The 25,508-nt window shown below is 50.6% G+C and overlaps 1 protein-coding gene across 5 annotated transcripts; it reads left to right on the top strand.

The window, feature by feature from the left end:
* The first annotated feature begins 227 nt into the window (after window positions 1–227).
* On the top strand, window positions 228–25,205 carry MTMR4 (myotubularin related protein 4). 5 transcript variants are annotated; one of them, XM_032615986.1, is made up of 19 exons: window positions 228–1,072; window positions 2,527–2,565; window positions 6,274–6,363; window positions 6,721–6,837; window positions 7,361–7,443; window positions 9,433–9,593; window positions 9,708–9,804; window positions 10,007–10,120; window positions 11,370–11,566; window positions 11,804–11,932; window positions 12,447–12,558; window positions 13,051–13,246; window positions 13,486–13,671; window positions 13,762–13,932; window positions 14,083–14,237; window positions 19,258–20,659; window positions 22,316–22,426; window positions 22,646–22,734; window positions 22,952–24,135. In XM_032615986.1, the coding sequence occupies exons 2-19, from the start codon at window positions 2,563–2,565 to the stop codon at window positions 23,127–23,129; spliced, it is 3,591 nt and encodes a 1,196-aa protein (XP_032471877.1). In that variant the 5' UTR covers window positions 228–1,072; window positions 2,527–2,562; the 3' UTR covers window positions 23,130–24,135. The 5 variants fall into 5 exon arrangements, with proteins under 5 accessions (XP_032471877.1, XP_032471876.1, XP_032471878.1 ...); XM_032615985.1 differs by lacking the exon at window positions 228–1,072 and adding an exon at window positions 1,207–1,349; XM_032615987.1 differs by lacking the exons at window positions 228–1,072; window positions 6,274–6,363 and adding an exon at window positions 1,207–1,349.
* Window positions 25,206–25,508: the final 303 nt, after the last annotated feature.

Raw genomic sequence — 25,508 nt, 5'->3', positions numbered from 1 at the left:
TGCAGGCTCTAGAGCGCAGGCCCAGTAGTTGTGGTGCACAGGCTGGGCTGCTCTGCGGCATGTGGGATCTTCCCAGACCAGGGCTCGAACCGTGTCCCCTGCATTGGCAGGCAGATTCTTAACCACTGCACCACCGGGGACGTCCCAACAAACACTGTTTTAAGCCTTGGAGTTAAAGCACTGAACACAGGTAAGGTTCCAGTTTTCCTGGAATTTACTAAATGTAGTAAAAGTCCCAGTGTCCTAGAAGAAAGAGACATGTGAGGACATAATGGCCCTGGGGCCTGCTATTAAAGCATTCAGGCCCACTCCTGAACTGAAGCTATCGGTTGAGAATCTGAATCAACTGTTCTCCATTTCTGTCGGGTTGGTGGTATCTCGGGGCTACGGCGACCTCCAGCGGCCACCCACCGCCCTGCTGCCTGCTCTGGCTCCCCGTGGGAGAGAGGAAGGGAGGAGCGAAGAGCTAGATCGTCGGGAGAGTCCTGTTCCCCACACCCTTTACAGACCAGAAGGTCGCAGCTAGCTCGTGGCAGTCTCAGTCCTATTTCTCAGGTGAGAGGTCTTCTCAAAACTGAAGGCACCGTTCATTCAGGTCACGGAGAGCAGGGTCGGTTCGCGGATGAAAAGTGAAGGTTGGAGGAACACGTCAAGGTGCGGAAGAAGGGAAACCCTCCCCCACCCCGCGCCAGTCGAAGACCCAGACGGAGCCTCAGGCCCAGCCCTCCCTCCTCTCTTAGCGTTCGGGGTCTTTCTCTCCCTTCCAGCTTTGGGACGGATGACCGCGGCGAAACCAAAACGGAAAATGAATAAACTAAGGTGCCACCGGAGATCTACTTGAGAAGTAACCCGGGGGCGGGGTGGTCACCGGAAGTGGCTGTAAGGCCTCTGTCCCTACAAGGCCCCGCCTTCAATTGCGCTACCAGTAGGCGACAGACCGCCCCCACTTCCGGCCCCTGGCGCCTTAGCCAGCGGCCCCCCTTTTACTGTTCTCCCATTGGCTACCGCAGGGACGCGCTGTGATTTCCCATTGGTCGCGTCTCCTCTCCCGCGCCGCGCCTCCTCCCTCCAGGTACAGTCTCGTCTTCCGGCACCCGATAGGCTAAAGGCTGGGAGGGCGTCTGCCCAACTTGACCAATGAGCGGCGTGAAGAGTGAGGGCGGCGGCTGCGTGGTGGGGGGGCAGGGCGGGACTTGGTGTGGCTATTGGCCAGGGTGGGCACAGGCCAGAGATAGGATTGGCTGGGGAGAGGGGCACCGTGGTGGGGTCGAAGCTGCGCGGCCTCCGCAGCTGCGGGAGACGGAAGTAGTGAGAGCGCGGCCTCGGAGGGTCGGGCGGACGCCACCTGGGTGAGTCACCGTGCCCCGTGCACTGCCAGTTTGGGAGCCACAAAGACCGCGTCTTGCCCGGCCCCGCCCCGGCCCCACCGGCTTTCGTGAGCCCCGCCTTCTGTCATTCGGGGCTCCGCCTCCGAGTCTTTAGGCTCCGCCCCTAGAACCTGGGTACCTGGGCTCCCCTGTCAGCCTGACCCGCCCCCCCCCCCACCCCCCACCCCGCCGTGGCCAGATCACCTAGGTCCGGGAACCCTGGGCCTCCCAGGCCTGTGCTCGTCTCTCCCTCTCTCCGTTTCCCTGAGGCTGCTTGCCAGTGGGCGGTGAGGCAGCACCTCTGGCTTGCAGCTTGCTGGCTCCCCCATGGGGAGGGTGGGCTGTGATTACGGAGGCAGGTAGGGCCACAGATGGAGACTTTTATCCCCACAGCCTTCTGCGGGGCACTGCTGGACTGCCCCTGAGCTCGGATAGCAGGCATAAAGAAAAATGTCAGTGAAACCTGGGCCTGGTTCCCTAAGTGGTTCCCTAAGTGGGCCAAGGAGGCCCATCCTGACATTTCTGTTGCTTGGGCCCATTTGACAGGTACTGACTCTGAGGCCTGCACTGGCCTGATTCTGTCCCCGTTGTGTGGCCTCCTCCCACTAACCTGCACCCCACTGGGTGTCAAGTACATTCAGCAAGGCATGTCCAGCCCTGCTGCCGTCTGATCATAGGTTGTGGTCCCCTCCCTCTTGTCCTCTAATCTGGACTCTGCCCCAGCAAACAGGTCGGGTGGGTGCTACTCCCAGACTCAGAGGCTGGCAGACGCTCTTGTGGATTCACGTTCCCACCAGGGCCAGAAGTGAGCCCTGGTTGGGCAGCCTCTCTCTCTTCAGAGTTGGCAATTCTTTTGCTCTCCCACAAAGAACAGGGTTTGGAGTGTTTTACTTCTCTTTCTGGGACTGGGAATCAGGACTCTTGAGTCCTGCTCCAGGACTTGATGGCTGCCTTCATGCCCTGCAGAGTCGCTTGTTGCCTTCTCCTCACGTAGCTCCCATTGCCTCTGTCTAGCATGGTGACTTGTGGAGAGGCTGGATCCTCTGCGAGGAAGGCAAATAAGAGTTGTGGGGAAGTTCAGGAGTAGATGTGTGGCATTTGTTGATTCTATGGTGATGTTAATGTTGCTCTTTATGCTTATGTTTCTCGGGCTCTACAGTGAGAAGCAGGTAGCCAGGACCCTCACCACGGTAGAATGGTGAGTACGCTTTCCTCAGACCACTGTGTTTTCTGTAATCCTTGTGTCTTTCTCCATGAAGCTGCCCGCCCCTCCTGGACCTTGAGCTCCAGGCTACTCTGTTCAGCAACTAAGCAGGTTCATCTGCCCTGGAGATAAATTAGGGCTTCCTTAGGTTACAAAACATCAGCCGATATACAGCACAGGCACGGGAAGCCTCTAGACATCTTTTTCTGTATGTGCTATGCCATGCTTTCCCCACACTACCACTGGCTCCCTTAGCTCTTCATAATGGCCCTTCTCTTGCCTCTCCTGGTCCCTGGGTGAAGCTCTCTGTTCTGGTCTGAAAAGCAAGGGCTCCTTTATATCAAGATCCTTGTACTTCCTACTGGGTCTCTTGAATATTGTGGGTGCTGTATCAGGAGCGACTCCACTAAAACTGTGGGGCTTCTCTACCTCCAAGGTCCTGCTGTCTGTTAAACTACTTTAGGCAACAGCTGACTGAATATATAGCGGGAGAGCACCCTCAAGTTGCCCAGAATATCACTGGGGGCAGTGTGTGTGTGTATGTGTATGTGTATGTGTGTGTGTGTGTGCGTGTGTGTGTGTGTGTGTGTGTGTGTGTTATAATGATCCCGTAAAATTTCCACTAACTGTAACTGCCCTTCTTTCACCCCAAGTTCAGGGAACCCCTTAACCCCTGAGAGCTGGGAGGAAGCAGTGAGATGAGAAGGGAGTGGGGAGCTACAAGCCTGGGTCCAGACCAGGTCCTTGCTCTGGCTGTATCTCTTTATTTCTTTCACGTGTCCCCTGTGCTTAGGGACAGGTCAAGGCATTCAGTTGGTGAGAGGACTCGCTCTTTTCCTCCACAGACACATGGGTGTGTGGGGTGTGCAGTATTGTTCTGGTCTCTTCTCAGAAAGCCTGCTGGTCCTGACCCCCACCAACTGATAGCCCCTTTCCTTTTTCTCTTCTGTGATACACTGAAAAGTCAGCCTGGTCTAATTTTGAATTCTAGCACCACCACTTAAGTACTTTAGGTGAATTGCATACTTTCTCTGTAAGCCTGAAGTCTAATTTCTTTGGGAGTTGAATGGTTTTAGTGAGATAATGTTTGAAACATGTCCGGCTCATAGTAGGCGCTTAATAAAATGTCAGGTTTTTCTCCTGTTCCTCCCTTCCCCCAAGACCAAAACCGAAACAAAAGCCCTGGTTTCTGAAAGTTACCAGGGACAGGGAGAGTGGGGTTCCAAACGGTTCCTTCTGTGACTCTTGGTGACATTTTGAGCCTCTTATCACTGCCCCTTATTCTCTGGCCCTCTACCCAACTCCCTCCCTCCTCCATGAGTTTTGTTTTTGCATAGCTTCTGCGATCCATAGTTCCCGCACTTCTCTTTCCCAGCCTAAGAAATTCTTTCTCCAAGAAGGACTTTCTTACCCAGAAGACACAGGATGTGAAACAAGGGGAGAGGAGGAGCTGAAGAAGTAGGGCTGGGCAGGGACCTTGGAATAAAAAACCCAGAGAATTTCCCTCTCAGGAGTGTGTAATGACCAAACTGGCACTAGACCAGTGTCCATTCTAAGGGGCAAAAAGGGAGTGGGATTAGTGAGGTCAGGGGACTGGAGGACACTGATGGACTGGGGAATGGTGAGTGGTGGTTTTGGAGGGAAAGGAGGAAGCCTAGAAACTAGAAAGGGCCTCTGGTGGAGGGAGGTGAGCCTCATCCTGGGAATCCGAGCAGGCACTGGGGGGACTCAAAGAGGAGGGGAGGGCGTGGGGACAGACGTCTGAAACAGTGGTGTGGGGTGGCTCACGTGGGAAGATGGGAAATGAGAAGATGTAGGCGGTCCTGCCGCCCCCTCCCACGCCGTGGGGGGGGGGGGCGGGTCAGTCCCGCAGCCCAGACTCCTGGGAGCCCCTAGGAGCCCGCCGAGGACGCTCTCCCACGCCGCGGAGGGGTGGTGGGGAGGGAGGAGTAGGGGGCTGTGGGCGGGGCCCGGGGACCCGCCCCGCCCCCGCCTTCCCGGCGCGGCAAGGTCGGGGAGCTCCCCTCGCCTGGGCGGAGCTGGGCTCGCTCCATTGTGGAGAGGAGGGGAGAGGCGCGCGCCGAGCATCGCCGCCCGCGCTCGCCTCCTGGCCGCAGCGGCTGCACCTGGCCGGCCCCGCAGCCGGGATGCGGCGGACGCCCGAGACTGGCGGGCAGCGCAGCGGCTCCGGGGACATGTGCGCTGGCCCAGACCGCCCGCGACCATGAGCCTGACCGCCCGCGTCTCCTGCTCCATGCTCAGCTGCTTCGTAAGTGCCGGCCCCGCCTGCGGCGGGCCGGGGACCCCGACGCTGGCTGCACCCGCCGCCTTTCCCAGGGCCGGCCCTTGAGATCCCGAATTTCAGCCCATCCCCCTTACCAAGGGCCCCGGCAGGGGAAGGGACATAGTCCCTTTTCTTTCTTGGACTTGCTTTAATCTTCGGGTGCCGGGGATTGTCGAAGGCCGAGGATTGGAATTCTGTGACCCATCATTTTAGCCCTGAAGCCGCTGCCCTTGACTGCAGATCTTCAGGCCCCGCCCTGCAGGGGTACATCCCTTTACCTCCGCCTCTCCATCTTGGGCCCACCCGCTGCATCCTTGCTTGGGGATGTGGGATGTGGCTAGTAGGCCGTCTGGGATGTTAGGGGGCTGGTCGGGGAGCACAGGATGTCTGAGCTGTCTCCCTGGCTCCAGTCCCCTCCCCCTTCCACCACTCCATTCCTCACCTGACAGCCTGTCTTTTCTCCTTGACTGTCCCCCAGCCAGCCTCTCTTCTCCATCTTCCCTGCCTTTCTGCCTCTGCAGGCCTCCGTACCTCTGCATCATTCCCAGGCCACCCCCCCTCCCCCTCTGGTTTAATGCTCCTTCCCAGCTTCCCCCATCTGTCCTCTCAGATATCCCTATCTATCCCCTTCCCGCCCCCCCCCACCCCCAATATCTGCCAGACCTCCTCTCTCTCTCTCCCCTGGCTGTCCTGGGTCCCCTGGTTCTTCCCAGGCACGTGGATCCCCTCTTCTCCCCTCCCTCCCTGGTGGCTGGGAAAGGAGTTACTTCTGCTTGCTATGGGTATTCCTCAGGAGTTCCCCTCAGATCAGCAGTCAGGGCAGGTTGCTTGGCAGGTGGCAGGATCTTGTTAGCAGCGCGGGCCTAACTGGAAGAGAAGCTCAGCTCCAAAGCACATCCTCTTTTTGAAAGCATCCGTGAAGGCCCTCTAGAGGCTTGGGACTGAATCCCATGACCCACTCCTCTTTGTCTCCTTCACCCACCAGATTGAAGCCTCAGTGGAGTGGCCTCAGGGACCTGCGTCCCCTCCCGTCTCTGTGACCAACCGCACACCTGGTTCCTGTTTCTCAGGGCAGCACTTCCCATTCCCACTTCTGTCTTACCCTTACATTCGCCTTTCTCTTCCTTCATTTTCTCTCCTTCATTTGGGAAATTTGGCTCTACAGGAGATTCCCTCTTTGAGGAGCGCAGATTCCCAGTTACTCTGTGGACCTTACTCTTCTCTTAGGCTTAAGAGGATTGAGTTCCCCCTCCACTTCACCCCTCCCACCAAACCAGGTCTCTCTTCCATTCTCTGGTGACCAGAACGTTTATAAGTGTGTATGGGGTGTATGTGGGTTTATTGAGGGGAGGGGAGCAGAATGAGACCTAATGGGCCAGGCGGAGCCTGGTGACTTAGGGCTGAGGCCTTCCCCACAGGGTGAGGAGGGGCCCCCCAGCCTGGAGTACATCCAAGCCAAGGATCTGTTCCCCCCCAAGGAACTAGTGAAAGAGGAGGAGAATCTGCAGGTAAGGAAGAGTTGGGGGCCCAGGGTGGGTAGAGCTCCCTGCCTGGTTAAAAAACACCCTCCCTTCCCTCCCGCAACCCAAATATCTCCAAGGGGATCTAGTGTGGGAGCTCTGGCTTCCTGCTCCTTGGTCTCTGGAGGGAGGGGAGCCTGTCTGTATGTGCATTATGGAGACTTTGGCCCCAGGGAAGGAAAGGCAGCTTTCCTGTATAGCTGTTGTCTGGTGCTCTTACCATAGAGAGAACTTTTGTCCTGCCTTGGCCCAGCTTTTCCAGAGGAGATCCTACAGATCAGGGGTTGGAGAGGGGACAGAGAGGTGACTGACTTCTGGACTGAGGGCCCCTCTGCCCCTCGGCAGGTGCCCTTCACAGTGCTGCAGGGTGAGGGAGTGGAGTTCCTGGGCCGCGCAGCCGATGCCCTCATTGCCATCTCCAACTACCGGCTGCATATCAAGTTCAAGGATTCTGTTATCAACGTGAGTTTCTGTCTTGTTCTCCCACACCCAAGCCAGAATCCCTGTGAAATTCAAGGTGGGATTGCTCCAATGCTCTACTTGATCATGTTTCCAAAGAGTTGGGGTTCCCTTCTTTTTCTTATTGTCCTTCCTCTAACGGCAGGTCTATCTTTCTGTCTCTCTCACTTAATTTTCCCTTCCCCTCTCTGTCTTTCCCTCACTCTGTTGCTGGCCCTTCTAGGGGCACAGTGGCTTTGTTGGAAGAGTGCCACTTACCAACTGTGTGACCTTGATCAATCACCCAGCTGAGGTGCAATTTCCTCCTTAATAATATGGTGTGAAAACACCTGCCTTGTGGTTTCTTGTGATTATTAATTGGGGTCACATATGTAGAGGACCCAGCACCGTTACCAGGCACCTAGGAGGCCCACAGTAAATGTTGATTTCCTTCCTTCTATTGATACATCAGCATCTGGGTGGGGGCGGGGATGAGGAGTGATGTGGAGTGGGGGGATATGAGCGCCAGTCTGCATTTCCCCTCCAGGTCCCCCTCCGGATGATTGACAGCGTGGAGAGCCGTGATATGTTCCAGTTGCACATCGCCTGCAAGGACTCCAAAGTGGTGAGGTGAGAACGACGGAGCCTCGCTCAGGTCCTCTGGCCCTAGTCTTGTCTGGACCTCTCTGCTGCAGGGTTTCTCTGGAGCAAGAAAGGAAAAATACTGCCTCCCTTTCCCCATTTGGAAGGAACAGTGAAAACCTTGTCTGGGTTGGGGGGTCAATTTTCTGATCCACAGTGTCTTGACCTAAAGAAATGGGGATAATGCTCACGGAGTTTTCATAAGGATTAAATGAGAAGATGCATCTGAGAGCACATAGGGTGATGTCTGGTGCAGAGCACTCACGTTGTTGTTGGTTCATTTATTTATTCATTTAACATGTATTTATCGAGCACTCTACTCTATGCCAGACTGTTCTAAGCACTGGGGATACAGCAGGGAACAAACACACAATTTTCTGCCCTCATGGAGCTTATATTCCAGTGGGGAGATAGGAGTGGTAAATAGTAAGTAAAATATGTTAAATCATGGTAATGTAAAGTTAAAAAATAAAGCAGGGAAAGGGGATACGGAGTGCTATGGGGGTGAAGGTTGTAGGTTTAAACAAAGTGATCAGAGAAGCCTGCACTGAAAAGGTGACATTTGAGTCAAGACTTGAAGAAAGTGACCATGTGGGTATTTGGGGGAAGAGTGTGGCAGACAGGGGACAGTGCATGCAAAGGCCCTGAGGTGGGTATGAGCCTGGCACAATGGAAGAATGGCAAGGAGGCTAGTGTGGCTGGAGTGGAGGGCAAGTGGGTCAGGATAGTGGGATACAAGATCTGAGAGGTAAGAGGGGTATCAGGCTGTCATAATGACTGGCTTTTACTTTGAGGGAAGTGAGAAAACCACTGGAGGGTTTTGAGCAAAGGAGTGACATGGTCTGTTATAGAATCACTCTGGCTGCTGTATTGAGAAAAGATGGAAGAAGGTTGGGGACAAAAGCTAGGGCAGAAACTGGAGACTAATTAAGAAGCTATTACAGTTACCCAGGTGAGAAATCATGGTGGCTGGTCCAGGTTGGTAGCAATCAAAATGGTGAGAAGTGGTCAGATATTTGAAGGTAGAGATGATAGGATTTGCTGACAGACTGGATATGAGAGAAAGAGGAATCACTCCAAGGATTATTAAAAGGATGCCCAGACTAATAAGAACCTACTGTATAGCAGGGAACTCTACTCAATATTCTGTAATGACCTATATGGGAATAGAATCTAAAAAAGAAGTGGATATATGTATATGTATAACTGATTCACTTTTCTGTACACCTGAAACTAACACAATGTTGTAAATCAACTATATGCCAATACAAATTAATTTAAAAAAAAAAGATGCCCAGTTTAGAGCCTGCCATGTACTCGGGTCTGTAGGCATTAAGAACAGGAATCTGCATTGCCCTCCCCTTCAAGGAGATTAAAGTCTAGTTGCTAAAGGAAGACTTAACCTGTGGCAATATGCTCTGGGAAAACTTACTGTTTAATACTCCCAGCATACTAACCATAACGGAAGAAGGGGTCTGTGGAGTGGGTTAGGCTCGGAAGGCCTCAAGGAAGAGGTGGGACTGCAACTTTCTTCAGAGTATCAGTAGGACATGGCTAGGCTGAGAAGAGACATTATTAAGCAGAAGTGAAAAACCAAGGAGACAGGAATGACATGGGTAGGACTTCCTCCCTGAAACAGAAGGTTTGTGCTGGAGAGTCATGGGAGAAGACACAAGGGGTAGCAGACATTCAGGGCCAGATTTGATAGCATTCAGATTTGATATAAGAAATGGTCGGGCCCCATTAGAGGGGATCCTTACGTCTCAAGGACAAGAGTTCTTGGGAAGAGAATTGTCACAGCAAGACAATGTCCCTTGGGTGTTGCCCAGTCTCCCTGGTCCTCCCCAGGGTCCCCATGCCTTACCTCCTGCTTTGCAGTCTCCCCTCCCCACAGCCTTTTTGTGGCTGGGTCTTTGACCCTTACGTCCCCAGAGTTCACTCACCTCTTGCCTCACTTCGTGGCTTCTTGCCTGGCAGGTGCCACTTCTCCACTTTCAAGCAGTGCCAAGAGTGGCTCTCGCGGCTAAGTCGGGCCACGGCGAGACCTGCGAAGCCTGAGGACCTGTTTGCCTTTGCCTACCATGCCTGGTGCCTGGGGCTGACTGAGGAGGACCAGCACACCCACCTGTGTCAGCCAGGTGAGGCCAGGCTGCTCTCTTTAGGAGACTTCTTTTTGTCTCTTGCTTCTCACCCCTCCTGGACCCTGGACCCCGTGCTCTTGGATGCTGACAGGCTCGGGGTCTGTGTTGCAGGAGAGCACATACGATGTCGGCAGGAGGCCGAGCTTGCGAGGATGGGCTTTGACCTGCAGAACGTCTGGAGAGTCTCGCATATCAACAGCAACTACAAGTGAGAGGGTCTTGGGTGGGGAACCAGAACACCTGTGCAGACCCAGACTTCCTCCCCGTGTGGATAAAGCACGGTGGGCACAGCTCCTGGCTCTGTGAGGGGAGGGGGGCTCCTGGTCCCTCTGCCCACAGGGCCATCCCTGGGGATCTTGTGATCACAGGTCTTTAATCAAGCTCCATGACCCCATCTGGTCTCTTCTCAGATTGTGCCCCAGTTACCCCCAGAAGCTGCTGGTTCCCGTGTGGATCACAGATAAAGAGCTGCAGAATGTGGCTTCCTTCCGCTCCTGGAAGCGGGTCCCTGTGGTTGTGTATAGGTGAGGCGGTGGGGGCCGGGGAAGTGGGGGGATGCTTTTCGTGCAGTGAGGAGAGTCAGAAGTGGAGGTCTGCGGCAGTGTGGTTGACTGGGAATTGACACTCTTCCGGGAAGTGGCTATGAAATAATTTTAAAAAGAAAAACTGCTTCAGTTTTCTTTCTCCTGAGGACGAGGCTTTTGGGGAGTTTACACATTTTTCTTTCTTCCTTTCTTCCTTCCTCCCTCCCTCCCTCCCTTCCTTCCTTTCTTTCTCTCTCTCTCTCTCTCTCTCTCTTTTCTTTCTTTCTTTTTAGGACCTGCGTGTGTGTGTGTGTGTGTGTGTGTGTGTGTGTGTGTGTGTGTGTGTGTGTGTGTGAAACATTGCTTTAGAACAGGGGTTGGCAAACCATGGCCTGTGAACCAAATCCGGCCTGTATCCTGTTCTGTGTATAGCCTGTGAGCTGTGAATGGTTTTTACATTTTTTAAAAAAATTATTTATTTTTGGCTGCATTGGGTCTTCGTTGCTGCACACAGGCTTTCTCTAGTTGTGGCGAGCGGGGGCTGCTCTTCGTTGCGGTGCACGGGCTTCTCATTGTCGTGGCTTCTCTTGTTGCAGAGCATGGGCTCTAGGTGCGCGGGCTTCAGTAGTTGTGGCTCGTGGGCTCTAGAGCGCAGGCTCAGTAGTTGTGGCGCACGGGCTTAGTTGCTCTGTGGCATGTGGGATCTTCCCAGACCAGGGCTCGAACCTGTGTCCCCTGCATTGACAGGCGGATTCTTAACCACTGCGCCACCAGGGAAGTCCCGGTTTTTACATTTTTAAAAGGTTATTTAAAAAAAGAAAACACAGAGAGAAGAATGTGCGACAGAGACTGGCTGTGACTCCCAAAGATGAAAATTTATTGCCTGGTTCTTTACAAAAAAACATTTGTGAGGCAGGTAGTAGCCATGAGGTTTGGAGTTGTTCATGCTCTGGGCCCAGGCTTGTTCTCCTGCTGGGTGTCTGTACCTGGAGCAGGTGCTGTGCAGATTTGATGAGTCAAGGTCACCTTGGGAATACACAGCCCATTTGAGAAATATGTGTGACAGTGCTTTGTAAACTGTAAAGCCGTCTCGAGATGTTAAGGGCTTTTGGTTGCTATTACCATAGCCTGGATGATCTGGTGGCCCCTGTTGGCTCTGGAGATCTTGGTCTGGCCCGCTGGGGTCTCAGCAGTAGGCCTCTGGGGGCTGTGAATGCCAAGGGCCTGATGGTTTCTTCTGTTTTGTCAGACACCTACGCAACGGGGCTGCCATCGCCCGCTGCAGCCAGCCCGAGATCAGCTGGTGGGGCTGGCGCAATGCCGATGATGAGTACTTAGTCACATCCATTGCTAAAGCCTGTGCCCTGGACCCAGGGACAAGGACCACTGGGGGCTCTGTCAGCACCGGGAATAGTGATGCCGGCGAGGCATGTGACGCTGACTTCGGTAAGGTGTGGGTGGTGTCGGCCCCCTGGGGACTAGGCTCCCACCTTGGCCTCCTGGGCTCCAAGTGAGAGGGTGGGAAGAAGACGACAACACACAAGGTGTCTGGGTCCCTGTCTTTTGGTGGGGACGAGAAGGTGATGGGGTGTGAGGGGTCTCATCAAAGGGAGTGCCCCAGGGCGGGGTGCGCCTGGGCAGATGGCCGACCCAGGGTCCTCTCCCTGCTGTGTGTGTGTTTAGATTCCTCCCTGACTGCATGCTCTGGAGTGGAGAGCACAGCTGCCCCCCAGAAGCTGCTGATTCTGGACGCCCGATCCTACACGGCGGCGGTGGCCAACCGGGCCAAGGGCGGAGGTTGTGAATGTGAAGGTATTGCTGTTACCTCAGCGACTGCAGCCAGCCTGTGCTCTGGTGGCTTTGGGGACAGCTTGTGTGGTGGAAAGAGCCAAACAAACCTGGCCTGGGAGCAGGACTCTGCCACTCAGTGGCTGGGACTATGCTTAAATTGCTTCATCTGTCTGAGTTTGACTTTCTCATCTGTAAAGTGGGGCTGAAACATGCCTTGCAAAGTTGTCGGACGATAGAGAGGTTACATATATAAAGTTACTGGCACAGAGCAGCTACTGTTTGTTGAGGATTTACTATATATCGTCATTACTAGTAGTCCTCGAGCAGCATTGTCATTGATGTTATCGTCATCACTATTAGCATATGGCCCTTGAGCAACCGGAGGTAAAAGGGTATTGAGATTTCCAGAGTGTATTGAGTCCCCGTCCTGGAGTGCTCTGCCCTGCAGGGAAGCTTTGCCCACTGGACTGCTCTCGTCCTGGATGCCTGTTTCCAGAACACGCTCTTATGCTCCACTCTCCTCTTATGTGTGCAGAGTACTACCCCAACTGTGAGGTCGTGTTCATGGGAATGGCCAACATCCATGCCATCCGGAACAGCTTCCAGTACCTCCGCGCTGTGTGTAGCCAGATGCCCGATCCCAGCAAGTAGGTGTTCCCTGTTCTGATTCCATCCACCCTCCAGTTTCATCCCTTACCCAGTACTTCTCGTGCTTGGAAGGTCTGGTGGGGAGTTGGGGAGTGTGAGACGCAGGAAACCCGAGGGCCTAGGTGCAATGGGCTAGTTCCAAGAACACTTCTTCCACTTCTCAGCCAACGCTTTGGAACGGCCACAGGACACTGGGTTCCTTTTGTTTTGATGAGTTGTCCTCAAGGACGCAGAGAACTGAGGAGAGAGAGTGGCTTCTGATGTGCGTGTGATGCTCCCAAGTTCCTCTGTTGATCCAAAGAGTGTCTTGTCCACCCCAGGTCCCATTTTCCCTACCTCCCTACACCTCTTGGCAGAAAGGCCATGGGCTGGGCCTCTTAGCTTCAGCTCTCACTGGGGACTTTGTTAAGGTGTGGCTGGCCGTGGATGGCGGAGAGACTGTTGTAGCCTCGGCGCCCTTAGTGACAGATGTGACCTCTGCTCTCTTGTAGCTGGTTGTCGGCTCTGGAGAGCACCAAATGGCTGCAGCACCTGTCGGTGATGCTGAAGGCAGCTGTGCTCGTGGCCAATACAGTAGACCGGGAGGGCCGGCCTGTGCTGGTGCACTGCTCGGATGGCTGGGATCGGACGCCACAGATTGTAGCCCTGGCCAAGATACTACTGGACCCGTATTACAGGACGTTGGAGGTATTTGGAGGGGTTGGGTGGGAAAGAGCAGAGGGAAAGGGGGCGTTTGGGGAAGGTACTAGGCCCTCTGGATCCATTTGGGGGATCTTTCCATAGAGGACACTGGTGGCTTTAAGTCCTCTTCTAGGTTTGGGCGTGTTCTTCTCTGAAGCTGCCAGCCCCCTGCTTCGGGCATCCCTGGAAGGAGCACAGTAGCCCTCCCAGAGAGGCCCTACACTTGAACCTCCTCTTTGTTGCAGGGTTTCCAAGTGTTAGTAGAATCTGACTGGCTGGATTTTGGGCACAAGTTTGGAGACCGCTGCGGCCACCAGGAGAACGCAGAGGACCAGAACGAGCAGTGCCCTGTGTTCCTCCAGTGGCTCGATTCTGTTCACCAGTTGCTCAAGCAGTTTCCCTGCCTGTTTGAGTTTAATGAAGCATTCCTGGTAAGTCCGTGAGCCTGGTAAGTCCGTGAGCCTGAGGCCAGGGTGGGGGCTGGCAGCCCAGGTCCGGTGCAAGCTGTCTTGGCCGTCTAGGTAAAGCTGGTGCAGCACACGTACTCCTGTCTCTACGGCACGTTCCTGGCCAACAACCCCTGTGAGCGAGAGAAGCGCAACATCTACAAGCGGACCTGCTCTGTGTGGGCCCTTTTGCGAGCTGGCAACAAGAACTTCCACAACTTCCTCTACACATCAGGCTCAGAAATGGTAAGTCCGCACCCTTATCCCGTAGGTGCGTCTTGGGGACCTACAGGGAGAAAAGGCCGAGTCAGCGGGAAGGACTCGGGCCCAGAGGCTTAGGAGGGAAAGGGGCCCCGAAACATCTCACAGAACCCACGTACGGGGCTGCTTCCCTAGGTCCTGCACCCCGTGTGTCACGTCCGGGCGCTGCACCTCTGGACAGCTGTTTACTTGCCAGCGTCATCTCCATGCACACTCGGGGAGGAGAGCATGGACCTCTACCTTTCCCCGGTGGCTCAGAGCCAGGAGTTCTCTGGCCGCTCTCTGGACAGGTAAGAAGAGCCCTTTTTGCTCTCTCCTCTCTCCCCTAGGGAGGCAGCAACTGCTTTGTGTCTTGCCTAAATGCTGTTCTTTTCCTTTTATGAGATATTTTAAAGCAACCTCTTGAGCCAGTTGAAGGCCAAACTTGGCCCAAGACTCGTAGTTAGCTTGGAGGGTACTCTGTATGTTCCCAAGGTCCTTCCTTAAGATAAGAGTGGTTACCTTTTTTCCAAGCTGCTATTACCCTTTGTGACAGACCCAGGGGAGAGGAGAACAGAACAGAAAGGACTATTTCAGGAAGACTTGTGGGAATGGTCTTGATTGATGTTCACTGGCGTGGGAACCTTGCTATCTTAGTAATAACCTTTGCTATGTCCAGCATTAGCTTCCAGAGAAATGGGTTCCCAGAAGGAGAACAGCCTTCACATTACTCCCTCAGAATTTAAAGGGAGACGTAAAAATTAAAGTTATATTCTGGCTGAATATTTGGGGGGAAGTAGCATGGAGATTGGTTAAGTTATAAGAGTAATATCTGTTCTTTGTTATTAAAAAGAGCCCAGCAATATAACAGTAGAGAATGGCAGTCCTGCCTCCCTGTTCCCTGTTCCCACAGGTGTCCACAGCTGGCGCTTTGGTGCGTGCACTTCCAGATGTTGATCTCTACACTGATACAGCCACTCTCACAATCTCGTGTAGAAACATTTTTTAAATCCAAAACCAATCATATTTTGCGTACCGTTCTGCAAATTGTTTTCCCCGCTGTGTGTCAGGATGCCGCCCATGACAGCGCACAGAAAGCTGCTGTGTTGTTTTTAGCGGCTGCATAGTAGTCCAAACTTAGAGTGCATCAGAATTTATAAAACCAGTTTTCAATTGGTCATTCAGGTTTATCCCATTTTTTAATCGTTATAAGGGGTGTTTTAGTTGACATCCTTATATGTATATCTTAAAAATTTTTTTTTGTAAAATACATACAATATTTACCATCAAAACCATTTTTTAAAAAAAATTGTCTTGATTTTTGGCTGTGTTGGGTCTTCATTGCTGCATGCGGGCTTCCTCTAGTTGCGGCGAGCGGGGGCTACTCTTCGTTGCGGTGTGAGGGCTTCTCATTGCGGTGGCTTCTTTTGTTGTGGAGCATGGGGCTCTAGGTGTGCAGGCTTCAGTAGTTGTGGCGCGTGGGCTCAGTAGTTGTGTCACATGGGCTCAGTTGCTCTGCAGCATGTGGGATCTTCCTGGACCAGGGATCGAACCCGTGTCCCCTGCATTGGCAGGTGAATTCTTAACCACTGCGCCACCAGGGAAGTCCCCTAAACCATTTTTAAGTATACAGTTCAGTAGTGTTACCGTATATGTATACCTTTGCTTTTGTGCTAGTGTTTCTGCTAGATAAATTCTTAGAAATGAAAATGCTGGGTTCAAAGCATATGTGCATTTCTAACTTTGATCTTTGTTTACTGGTGGAAGGCTTTTAAAATTAAAATATAACTTACATAATTGGTTGAATATTATAAAGGAAAACAAAAACCCCCAATCCCCAAGTTACTAGTTTTAGGGTCTTTGGAGCTGTGTCCATTGTCAGGGGCCTATGGATAGGCTTCAGGAATTCTGTGATTTTTCTCTTTCCACAAACTATGCAGAATTTGGGTATAGGTTCATAAGTTTGCTTTTCTAGGGAGAGGGGCCATAACTTTTAATCAGATTCTTAATAAGTTCTGTGACCCATTTAACAACCATGGCCTTAAATCAATATCTAACTTTTCAAACCAATAAATGTCTCTTAAATACCTACAAGTTGCCTAGTACTGTACTAGGTTTTATGGGCTGTACCAAAGACATAGAAGATATTGATCCTATAAGATACCTTTAAAAAGCTGTAAGATCAGGCATAGGACAATTAGAGAACAATTCTAAGTTAGCATCTAAGCGAATAAGAATGTGTCTTGTTCAAAGCTACTAGAGAAATGAGAAGTAAGAAAGGGGTCATAGGGTGACTGTTTACTCAGAGACGTTTTCGTGGAAGACCAGGCAGGAACCATGGCTTTTTAGTGTCCCTAGTGCCTGGCTCAGGGCCTGGCACATAACAGGTGATTTAGTAAATGCTTAAATGAACAAACAAATGAATGGAATAATGGGAGTTATGAGCTTGGTAACAAGGTTAGTGGAGAGGGGTCCAAAAGAATTAGAAGCATGAGAGAGTTTCTAGTTTTTTTAAAAAGAAGAACCACCTCTCTGGAGGTGGCAGGGTTTGGGAAGAGGTATTTTGAGGAATAGAAAGAAATAAACAGGATAGTTCATTGAGGGCTTTTATACTGAGGAGTTAATTTTGTTTTTTTTATAAATTTATTTTATTGATTTATTTATTTTCGGCTTCATTGGGTCTTTGTCACTGTGCATGGGCTTTCTCTAGTTGTGGTGAGCGGGGGCTATTCTTTGTTGTGGTGCGCGGGCTTCTCATTGCGGTGGCTTCTCTTGTTGAGGAGCACGGGCTCTAGGCACGTGGGTTTCAGTAGTTGTGGCGTACGGGCTCAGTAGTTGTGGCTCGTGGGCTCTAGAGCGCAGGCTTAGTAGTTGTGGCATACGGGCTTAGTTTCTCCGTGGCATGTGGGATCTTCCTGGACCAGGGCTTGAAGCTGTGTCCCGTGCATTAGCAGGCGGATTCTTAACCACGGCGCCACCAGAGAAGCCCCTGAGGAGTTTATTTTGATTCAGTTGTCAATAGTAAGTCATTGTGACCTGGTAACAATGGGATTTTTCAAGAATTAATCAGTGAGCAATGTAGTTGGAGGCACAGAGACCAGCCAGCACTGTTGTAATTCAGATATGAAAGGAAGAGTCCTTGGAAAAGAGAAAGGATTAAATTCAGACGTTGTTGAGAAGTCATTAGCACTCTGTGGAGTTGCCTGAACATTGAAGGGTGGAAGTGAAGAGTAAAGAGGCCAGTCAAAGACAGGTCCCAGGGCTTCCCCGGTGGCGCAGTGGTTGAGAGTCCGCCTGCCGATGCAGGGGACACGGGTTCGTGCCCCGGTCTGGGAAGATCCCACGTGCCGCGGAGCGGCAGGGCCCGTGAGCCATGGCTGCTGAGCCTGCGCGTCCCGAGCCTGTGCTCCGCAACGGGAGAGGCCACAACAGTGAGAGGCCCGCGTACCGCAAAAAAAAAAAAAAAAGGTCCCAAGTCTCTGAGCTTAGAAACTAGGAGGAGGATATTAGTACCACCTATAGACACTGAAAAGTTGAGAAGATGTGTCAGTTCAGGGAGAAGGAGGAGATACCGGCAGGTTGGGACTGAAATATTTTGACAGCACACAGGAGGTATGCTGCAGGCAGTTCGAGATAGGATTGGATTTAGAGGAGTAGTTGTACAAGGGTTTTAAAGGAAATGGTTTCTCTAACAGCTGACCTGACTCACCTTCGGTTCTACCTTTCCCTAGATCAGAAATGTCCTGCTCTCTTTCCTCTTCTTCCATTAAAGTGCAACAACCCATTCTTCTCTCCCCAGCTCAGATCCTCCCCTGTCTGTGTAGCCTTCCCTGACCACATTAGCTGGATGAGCTCTCTCATGGCTCCAAACTCCTCAGGCATTATTGTCTCTACCAGCATTATTAATTAGACCTTCGGTCCACATAGGAGTCAGCTGTGGGGGACTGCAGGCTGTTGCTATTGGTGAATCTGGATAAAGAGTACATTGGATTTCTTTACACTCTTCTACTTCCTTTGTATGTTTGAAAGTTTCCAAAATAAAAAGTAAAAAAAAACAATAAAAAAATTAACAAGTTGCCAAGCTGTGAGATTCAAGCTCTGGCTGTGGGACTCCAGAGACTGTAATTGTAACTGTTGTCATTGCCTTCCTGGAATTTGTTACCACACAAACACACATTGATCACGAAAGTAAAATCAAACACAAGAATACTTTTAAAGAAGTATTAGTAAGTTTCAAAAACCAAACACTTAAAAAAAATCAGCTAGCTCTGTTGTAACTGCACCTTTGAGGGATTTTTCAGTGTGGGCTGGGCTGACTGAGGCATCTGAAAATAGGAGTCCAGCGAAGTCTCCACTGTTTCCTGGCAAATTTCCCTCAAGTTTTGTTGCTCCAAGGACTTTAGAACTTTAAAAATTAGGGCGGTCATTCTTGAAAATGTCTGTTACCCCTTTGGTGTGCAGAGTTTGGTGTACAGAACTTTGCGTGCCGTACACTAGGGGAAGTTTCCGTGCTGACTTGGGACTCATAGGAGCACGCTGCCACTGGAGTGGTTGTAAAAAGCTGTGCTGGTTACTCCTGTGATGGAGGGATAATTTATAATAAGGAAAGCTGTAAAAATGAGGAGTCGTGAGTGTAGCCTTTATGTATTTATTTATTTATTTTGGCCGCACCCTGCGGCATGTGGGTGGGATCTTAGTTCCCCAACCAGAGATCGAACTTGGGCCCCCTGCAACGGAAGCGCGGAGTCTTAACCACTGGGCCACTGGGGAAGTCCTGTGAGGGTAGTCTTAATTAGTTTGCGGTTGGTTGCCTATATTTTGAATCCTCGTAGCATCTCTGCAAGGTAATTTATTGTCATTTTATGGAGGAGAGAAACCAAGTATCTGAGAGGTTAAATAGCTTACTTGTAGTCACATAGCTAATCAGTGTCAGAGCCAGCATCGTCAAGCTCCAGAACCCACCTTCTTTCTGTCTTGCCATGTGTGATAGAGGTGGTTGGACTTAGGTGTGAGGCCGAGATGTAGTCCTGGCCTGAAGGGTAGATTGGGAAGGCATCAGCTTAGAAGGCAGTTGAAGCCACGGGAGTGGTTGAGATTGCCAGGGAGACTGTGTGGGGTGAGACTGATGAAAGCTGAGGACAGAGCCTGGGTTCCGGAGTTCATGTCCTCCACTCTTTGCAGAGCGGACTTTTTGCAGTGAACATTGGTCATCTGTAATCTTAAATGTTGTTATTTCTTGTGAACTCTGGCTTTGATTGCTTTGATGACCCAATTCCTGTATATGGGAGGTAGCTCAGTTCCTGACCTGGAGGTGGTGTGTTGTCATTCCAGATTACCTAAAACGAGATCTATGGATGATCTTCTTTCTGCCTGTGACACAAGCAGCCCCCTGACGCGCACATCCAGTGACCCCAACCTGAATAACCGCTGTCAGGAGGCCAGAGCAGGCCTAGAGCCCTGGCATGGCAATCCTGAGGGATCAGAGGCAACCTTCGTGGAATCTGGGCTAGGAGGTCTTCAGCAGACTGTAGGAGAAATGGCTCTTCCTCCGTCTCTGCCCAGCAGCCAGAAAGACTACTTGAGCAATAAACCTTTCAAGAGTCACAGAAGCTCTTCTCCAAGTTACAGGCTGCTTAATGCTGCAGTGCCCCAGGAAACGAAGAGCAGCACCTCTGATCCCGAGTTCAAAGTCCTAGAAGAGACTAAGGCACCAGCTCCAGACCCTCCTGCCCAGGATGAGCTGGGTAGGACTTTAGATGGCACAGAGGAGCCACCTGAACATTGTCCTGAAAAAGCAGCTGTCCGAGCACTCTCTAAAGTTGTTTCCAACAAGCGTGATGGAATTTGTGATTTTCCTGAGTCTTCCCAGGACTCCCTCACAGGTGCCCCCGAGCAGGCCCAGCTAGACTCTGTGCTAGGTGTGCCCTCCAGAGGTGCTGCAACTCACGGTCTGGGCACCCTTTGCAACCCACTGAGTGCTACCTGCCAAATTCCTCCAGACCCAAGCACCGACTTTCTCAACCAAGACCCTCCAGGGTCTGTGGCAAGTGTCTCCCACCAGGAACAGCCCGGTTCTGTGCCAGATCTGATTCAGGGGGAAGAAGATGTGGGCAAAAGAGGGAATAATAGGAATGGGCAGTTATTGGAAAACCCTCGCTTTGGAAAGGTGCCATTGGAATTGGCCCGAAAGCCAATTTCTCAGAGCCAGATCAGTGAGTTCTCTTTCTTAGGGTCCAACTGGGACAGCTTCCAAGGGATGGTGACTTCCTTCCCGAGTGGGGAGACCAGCCCTCGGCGGCTGCTCTCCTATGGCTGTTGTAGCAAGAGGTCGAGCAGTAAGCAGATGCGGGCAACAGGGTCTTGCTTCGGGGGACAGTGGGCTCAGAGAGAAGGGGTGAGGTCACCGGTCTGTTCTACTCATTCCAATGGACACTGTACTGGTCCAGGTGGAAAAAACAACCAGATGTGGTTGTCTGGTCACCCAAAGCAGGTCTCCAGCACGAAGCCTGTTCCCCTAAGCTGCCCTTCTCCAGTGCCTCCTCTCTACCTGGATGACGATGGACTCCCCTTTCCCACGGATGTGATCCAGCATAGATTACGGCAGATTGAAGCGGGGTACAAGCAAGAGGTGGAACAGCTACGTCGACAGGTGCGTGAGCTTCAGATGAGGCTGGATATCCGCCACTGCTGTGCCCCTCCAGCAGAGCCCCCCATGGACTACGAGGATGATTTTGTAAGTACTCGCCTACTGCCACGCAGCCACTCATTCTGTCCATCCGTCCAGCCTTTCACGCATTCCATATCCATTCATTGGGTACTTGCTGTGTGCCAGAGTTAGGGGGTTGGGCTGTAGGATGAAAGACATAGTCCCTGCTCGCAAGGAGCTCACAGTCTATTGGGAGAGACAAGTAGACAGTTAGAATGCTGTTCTTAAGTGTTGAGGGAAGCATCAGGTGTTGGGGGCCTGGGTGGAGTCAAATTTCGGGGAAGTCTCTCCTGAGAAGCTAACGCTTGAGCCGAGTGCTGAAGAATGTCGCTTTTAGCCATGTAGAGAGTGAAAAAGAAATACCATTTGCAGAAGCATGGAGGCAATAGGTACTCCAGCGGTATGGCTTGAATAAAGGGGTGTGTGTGTGTTCGCACACGCGTGTGTGCATGCGCGCACACTTGTGCTGGGACTGTGAGGGGGAGGGAGTTGGTACTGTGGTGGGAGGTGACCTTGGGAAGTGGAAAGGGATTAGAAAGGTCAGCCTGAGTGCCTGTGTTGTGTGGATTCTACCCTCAAGGCAATAAAAGTTTTGGCTAGTGAGTCACATGATCAGATTTGCATTTAAGAGTACTACCCTAGAGGGACTTCGACTGGCACGGCCAAAAAAAAAACAATTGAGTACTAAAGAGAGTGCCACTACCCTAGCAACAGCACGTCAAGCAGATGAAACCCAGGTGGGGAGGCTGGTTAGGATGTTTTGGAATAAGCCAGGTGAGATGATGAGGACTATCTAGGCTTCACTGGGTTCTGGCACAGCAGTCCTCGGGGAGCTTCTAGAAGCCAGCTCTAGGACATTCCCCCTTGCCTGCTGCCCACTCCTCTGCTGGTGGGATGGTTAGGGCTAACAACTTCTTACTATTCAGGGTGATGGTTTAGAACAGGAGTCAGCAAATTTGTTTGGTAAAGAGCCAGACAGTAAATACTTCAGGCTTTGTGGGACATATAGTCTCTTTTGCAGCTGCTAGGCTCTTCTGTCTTACACAGAAGCAGCCATAATGACCATGTGTAAATGAATTGAGCGTGGCTGTCTTCCAACTTGACTTACAAAAACAGGCAGTGGGCCAAATTGGCCTGTGGGCTGTAGTTTGCGAACTCCTGATTTAGAATGTAACAGGAGAAATACTCTTTCCATACTGTGATGGAGCATATTGGTTAAGAGCATGGGTCTGGGGGCTTCCCGGGTGGCGCAGTGGTTGAGCAGGGCACGGGTTCGTGCCCCGGTCCGGGAAGATCCCACATGCCGCGGAGCGGCTGGGCCCGTGGGCCATGGCTGCTGAGCCTGCGCATCCGGAGACTGTGCTCCGCAACGGGAGAGGCCACAACAGTGAGAGGCCCACGTACCGCAAAAAAAAAAAAAAAAAAAAAAAAAGAGCATGGGTCTGAAGCCAGACACTAGGTCCAAATCCCATGTTTACTACCTATTAGCTCTTAACTCTCTCTATGGCTTCGTTTCCTTATTTGTAAAATGAGGAAAATAATAGCATACATCATAAGCTTGTTGTGAGGAGTTAAATAAGTTCACGCATGTGATGCACTTAGAAACAGTGCCTGATGCACAGTAAACAATGAATGTTAGTGGTGGTGAAGATGATGGTGGTGATGCCTTTGCTTTTCCTTTAGACGTGTTTGAAGGAGTCAGATGGCAGTGATACAGAAGATTTTGGTTCTGATCACAGTGAAGACTGCCTTTCAGAAGCAAGCTGGGAACCTGTTGATAAGAAAGAGACTGAGGTATGTCCAGGCAAATATATGGCAGGTCCTTTTGCAAGCCAGTGAGTTCTCATACTTCTCAGAGATGACTGACCTGTTCTTCCCCAGGTGAGTCTCTCTGTAGGGCAGTAGTAGCTGCCTAGGCCTTGTCATTTTCTTCTGGGATGCTTTCCTTGTTGCAGTGTTGCTTTTCCACTCTGTTGACAAGGACCTGGGATTTTTCCTTTTGCCTTCTGTTAGGTGACTCGCTGGGTTCCAGACCATATGGCATCACATTGCTATAATTGTGACTGTGAATTCTGGTTGGCCAAACGCAGACACCATTGCAGGTAAGATGTTGCCTATGATTCAGTATGGCTCGTAAAGCCTACTGAGGGACATAGTTGTGAACTAAACTGAATTAACCTGAAAATGGAGATATCTTAATAGGAACTATTTTTGTTTTCTCCCAACTTTTTCTTTACTCATGTAAGGCCTTTTAGAGTATCATTCGTTCCCAGTATATCGGCATTTCTGATGAACTCTCCCCTCTTTGTGCTTTGGCAGAAATTGTGGGAATGTATTTTGTGCTGGCTGCTGCCACCTGAAGTTGCCCATTCCTGATCAACAACTCTATGATCCAGTTCTCGTCTGTAACTCATGTTACGAACATATCCAAGTATCTCGGGCCAGGGAACTCATGAGCCAACATCTGAAGAAACCCATTGCTACAGCTTCCAGTTGAATGCCAGAGGAGAAGACCTGTCCAGTTTTAGCAGGTTTGAAGGGAGGATCTGCTTCAGGTGTAGTTTTGAAGGTTCCTTGGTGTGGCTCATGAAATCACAGAGCTCAAAGATACAGTCTTGAGAAATCCTCCTTGGTACCATGAGACTGGAGCAGAGGAATTCCAATTTGGCAGGAGGTCCTCTACTGGTGAGACCCTTACCTTGGGGTAATGGTCCTGATCCAGACCCAGAGTCTGGAAGCTTAACGTTGAGTTGGTGGCTCCAGTTTCTTTCTCCTGGGGTCACAAGATGATGATTTCATAGATACTGCCTGGTGATGTGTGCCCCAAACAGCAATAGAAAGGCATATGTATAACCAAACTCCAAATGATAACCAGATCCATCTCTCCTCCACCTTGAAAAAGGCAGATTATAGTGTATAAGATAGGAATTCCTATCCTATTTGAAATGAACTATACCCTGTACCTCTGTGCTCTGTGTCTGTGCATGAAGGCTCAGTCCTTAGAGGCACTCCCTCTAGTTGCATTAGCTCTGTCTTTCTGTGGAGTTTGGTTTAAAGACTGGTTCAGCAAGTGGAGGTTTTGCTGTATTTTTCACTTGGCTCATCAGCCAGCATCAGTGAATATTCAGTTTAGGGGGACAGTTTTAGGGAGTGAGACCTTTTTGGGAGCAGAGGAAAACTCTGCTGATGTTCAGTCCTGGCAGAAATCAGTTACTTTGAGCTGTGAAGGCAGGAGTCTTTGTTACTCAGTGGCAGCTCTCGAGGTGTGCACTGTGAAGAATGAGAAGGGAAACGCAGAAATTATCCTTGTGAAATATTTGCTGATTGTGCCCTACCCTTTGCGCCTGACTTTTCCTAGTTGTCCTGGTGCTAACACAGGAGCTACACCTTGATCCTCTCCTGGCATGAAAATAAAACACTGTTTATTTTGGTTGTTGTTCCATTGCCCTCTTCCCACATGTCCTCTTTCCCTTGGCTGCTGCCTCCTCTGGGTCACACTGCTTCTTATCCTGAACACTTGACACCTTAAGGGTAGAATCTAGTGTTTGGTTTTTACCTCCTAGAATACGCTGTTTGGTATGTGAGGGTTTCAGTACAAATGCTGCTGTCTATTTCTGTGCACTTAACAATGGAACCCAAACAGAAGAGAATAAAGCCTCGATACCAAAATTGGGAGAGAAAATGCGTCCATTTGGACCAAAGGGTTTTTTTTTTGTTTTTGTTTTTGTTTTTCCATCTTAATATGTACCAGTGGCACTTAACCAAAAGATACAGTGATATAGCCATGTACTGTGGTTGGGACAGATACAGTCTCCTTGACCTATAATGAAACCACTAGGATTTCCTTATATATTTTACTTAATTCGTTGGTGTATGGAAGGTAAATTACCCTTAGGCTTAGCCTGTTTTAAAATTATGGTAGCCGTCAAACTGCTACTTGTTCATGCTTCTTCCTAGAAAAAAAATTTTCATTCGAAAATAACTAGGATCTGCATTTAGAACAAGAACTGTTATTTGTCCTGACCTTTTCTTCAGCCCTACTGAGAAGCATCTGTGCTTTTATACTTGCCATGGATGTAACCTAAAAAGTTTTGGCGTATCTAGGTCAGTCTAGCGGAACTTTTTTCGTTTAAATGGAGTTGAATAATGGAGATTTTGTGTCTGGGAAATTCCTGAGATCATTGAAAAAATAACAAACTATTCCTTGTCTTGATGCATAAAATTCTTCTAAGCATTTTCTCAGTCATTAAAATTTACTGCCAGTTGTGAGTGGCTTTTTAATTAACTTGACTTTCACTGCACTTCGATTGGCAACGTTTGAGGAGACTGTATCTGTCTACTTTGTGTGGCTGTTTTGAGGGGCTGTCCCATCAGTGAACATACTGCATGGCCTTGGAGAGAGACTCTGGGCTCTCAGCTCAGATGTATTCATCAAATACTCCTTTCAGAGCTCTTGTGGGTGTAAGTGACATGATGTGGCCAAAAATCCGAACTGTGCAGTTGCGTTGTGACAAACATGCAATGTGCTGTAAAAACTCGATACAATTTAAATAAAATCTCTATATTAGTGCTGCTTTGTTGGGTCTTTTTCTTCATTTTCAGTTTCTAAGAAAACTTAATACTCATTTTTTCTTTGACCATGAGAAAGGACTGAAACATTATACCCCTTCCTCCCAACCATTTCCATTTTTTAAATGGCCCTCTCTTTGTATCAGCACAAGCTTAGTTATTGATCAGATAGGGGAGTTATGCTTATGGATCCTACAGTCTCATGTGAGGTTTATTTCTCTTTAATATCTAAAATTTCACCAGCTGGTTGATCAGGCACACGGGATTGTACCTGTCGCCCTGCTTCCTGCTTCCCTCCTCACAGGCT

This window comes from Phocoena sinus, chromosome 20, assembly GCF_008692025.1.
Source record: "Phocoena sinus isolate mPhoSin1 chromosome 20, mPhoSin1.pri, whole genome shotgun sequence".
Lineage (NCBI taxonomy): Eukaryota > Metazoa > Chordata > Mammalia > Artiodactyla > Phocoenidae > Phocoena > Phocoena sinus.
The sequence above is the reverse complement of the archived record's forward strand: the minus strand, read 5'-3'. Positions and strand labels throughout refer to the sequence as shown.

Excerpts from the sequence above, each read along its gene's own strand:
- MTMR4 (XM_032615983.1), top strand. The coding sequence starts at position 6,226 with ATGGGCCAGGCGGAGCCTGGTGACTTAGGGCTGAGGCCTTCCCCACAG. Across the intron at positions 6,364-6,720 it reads AAGAGGAGGAGAATCTGCAG|GTGCCCTTCACAGTGCTGCA; the intron begins GTAAGGAAGAGT and ends GCCCCTCGGCAG. Across the intron at positions 20,660-22,315 it reads TGGACTACGAGGATGATTTT|ACGTGTTTGAAGGAGTCAGA; the intron begins GTAAGTACTCGC and ends CTTTTCCTTTAG.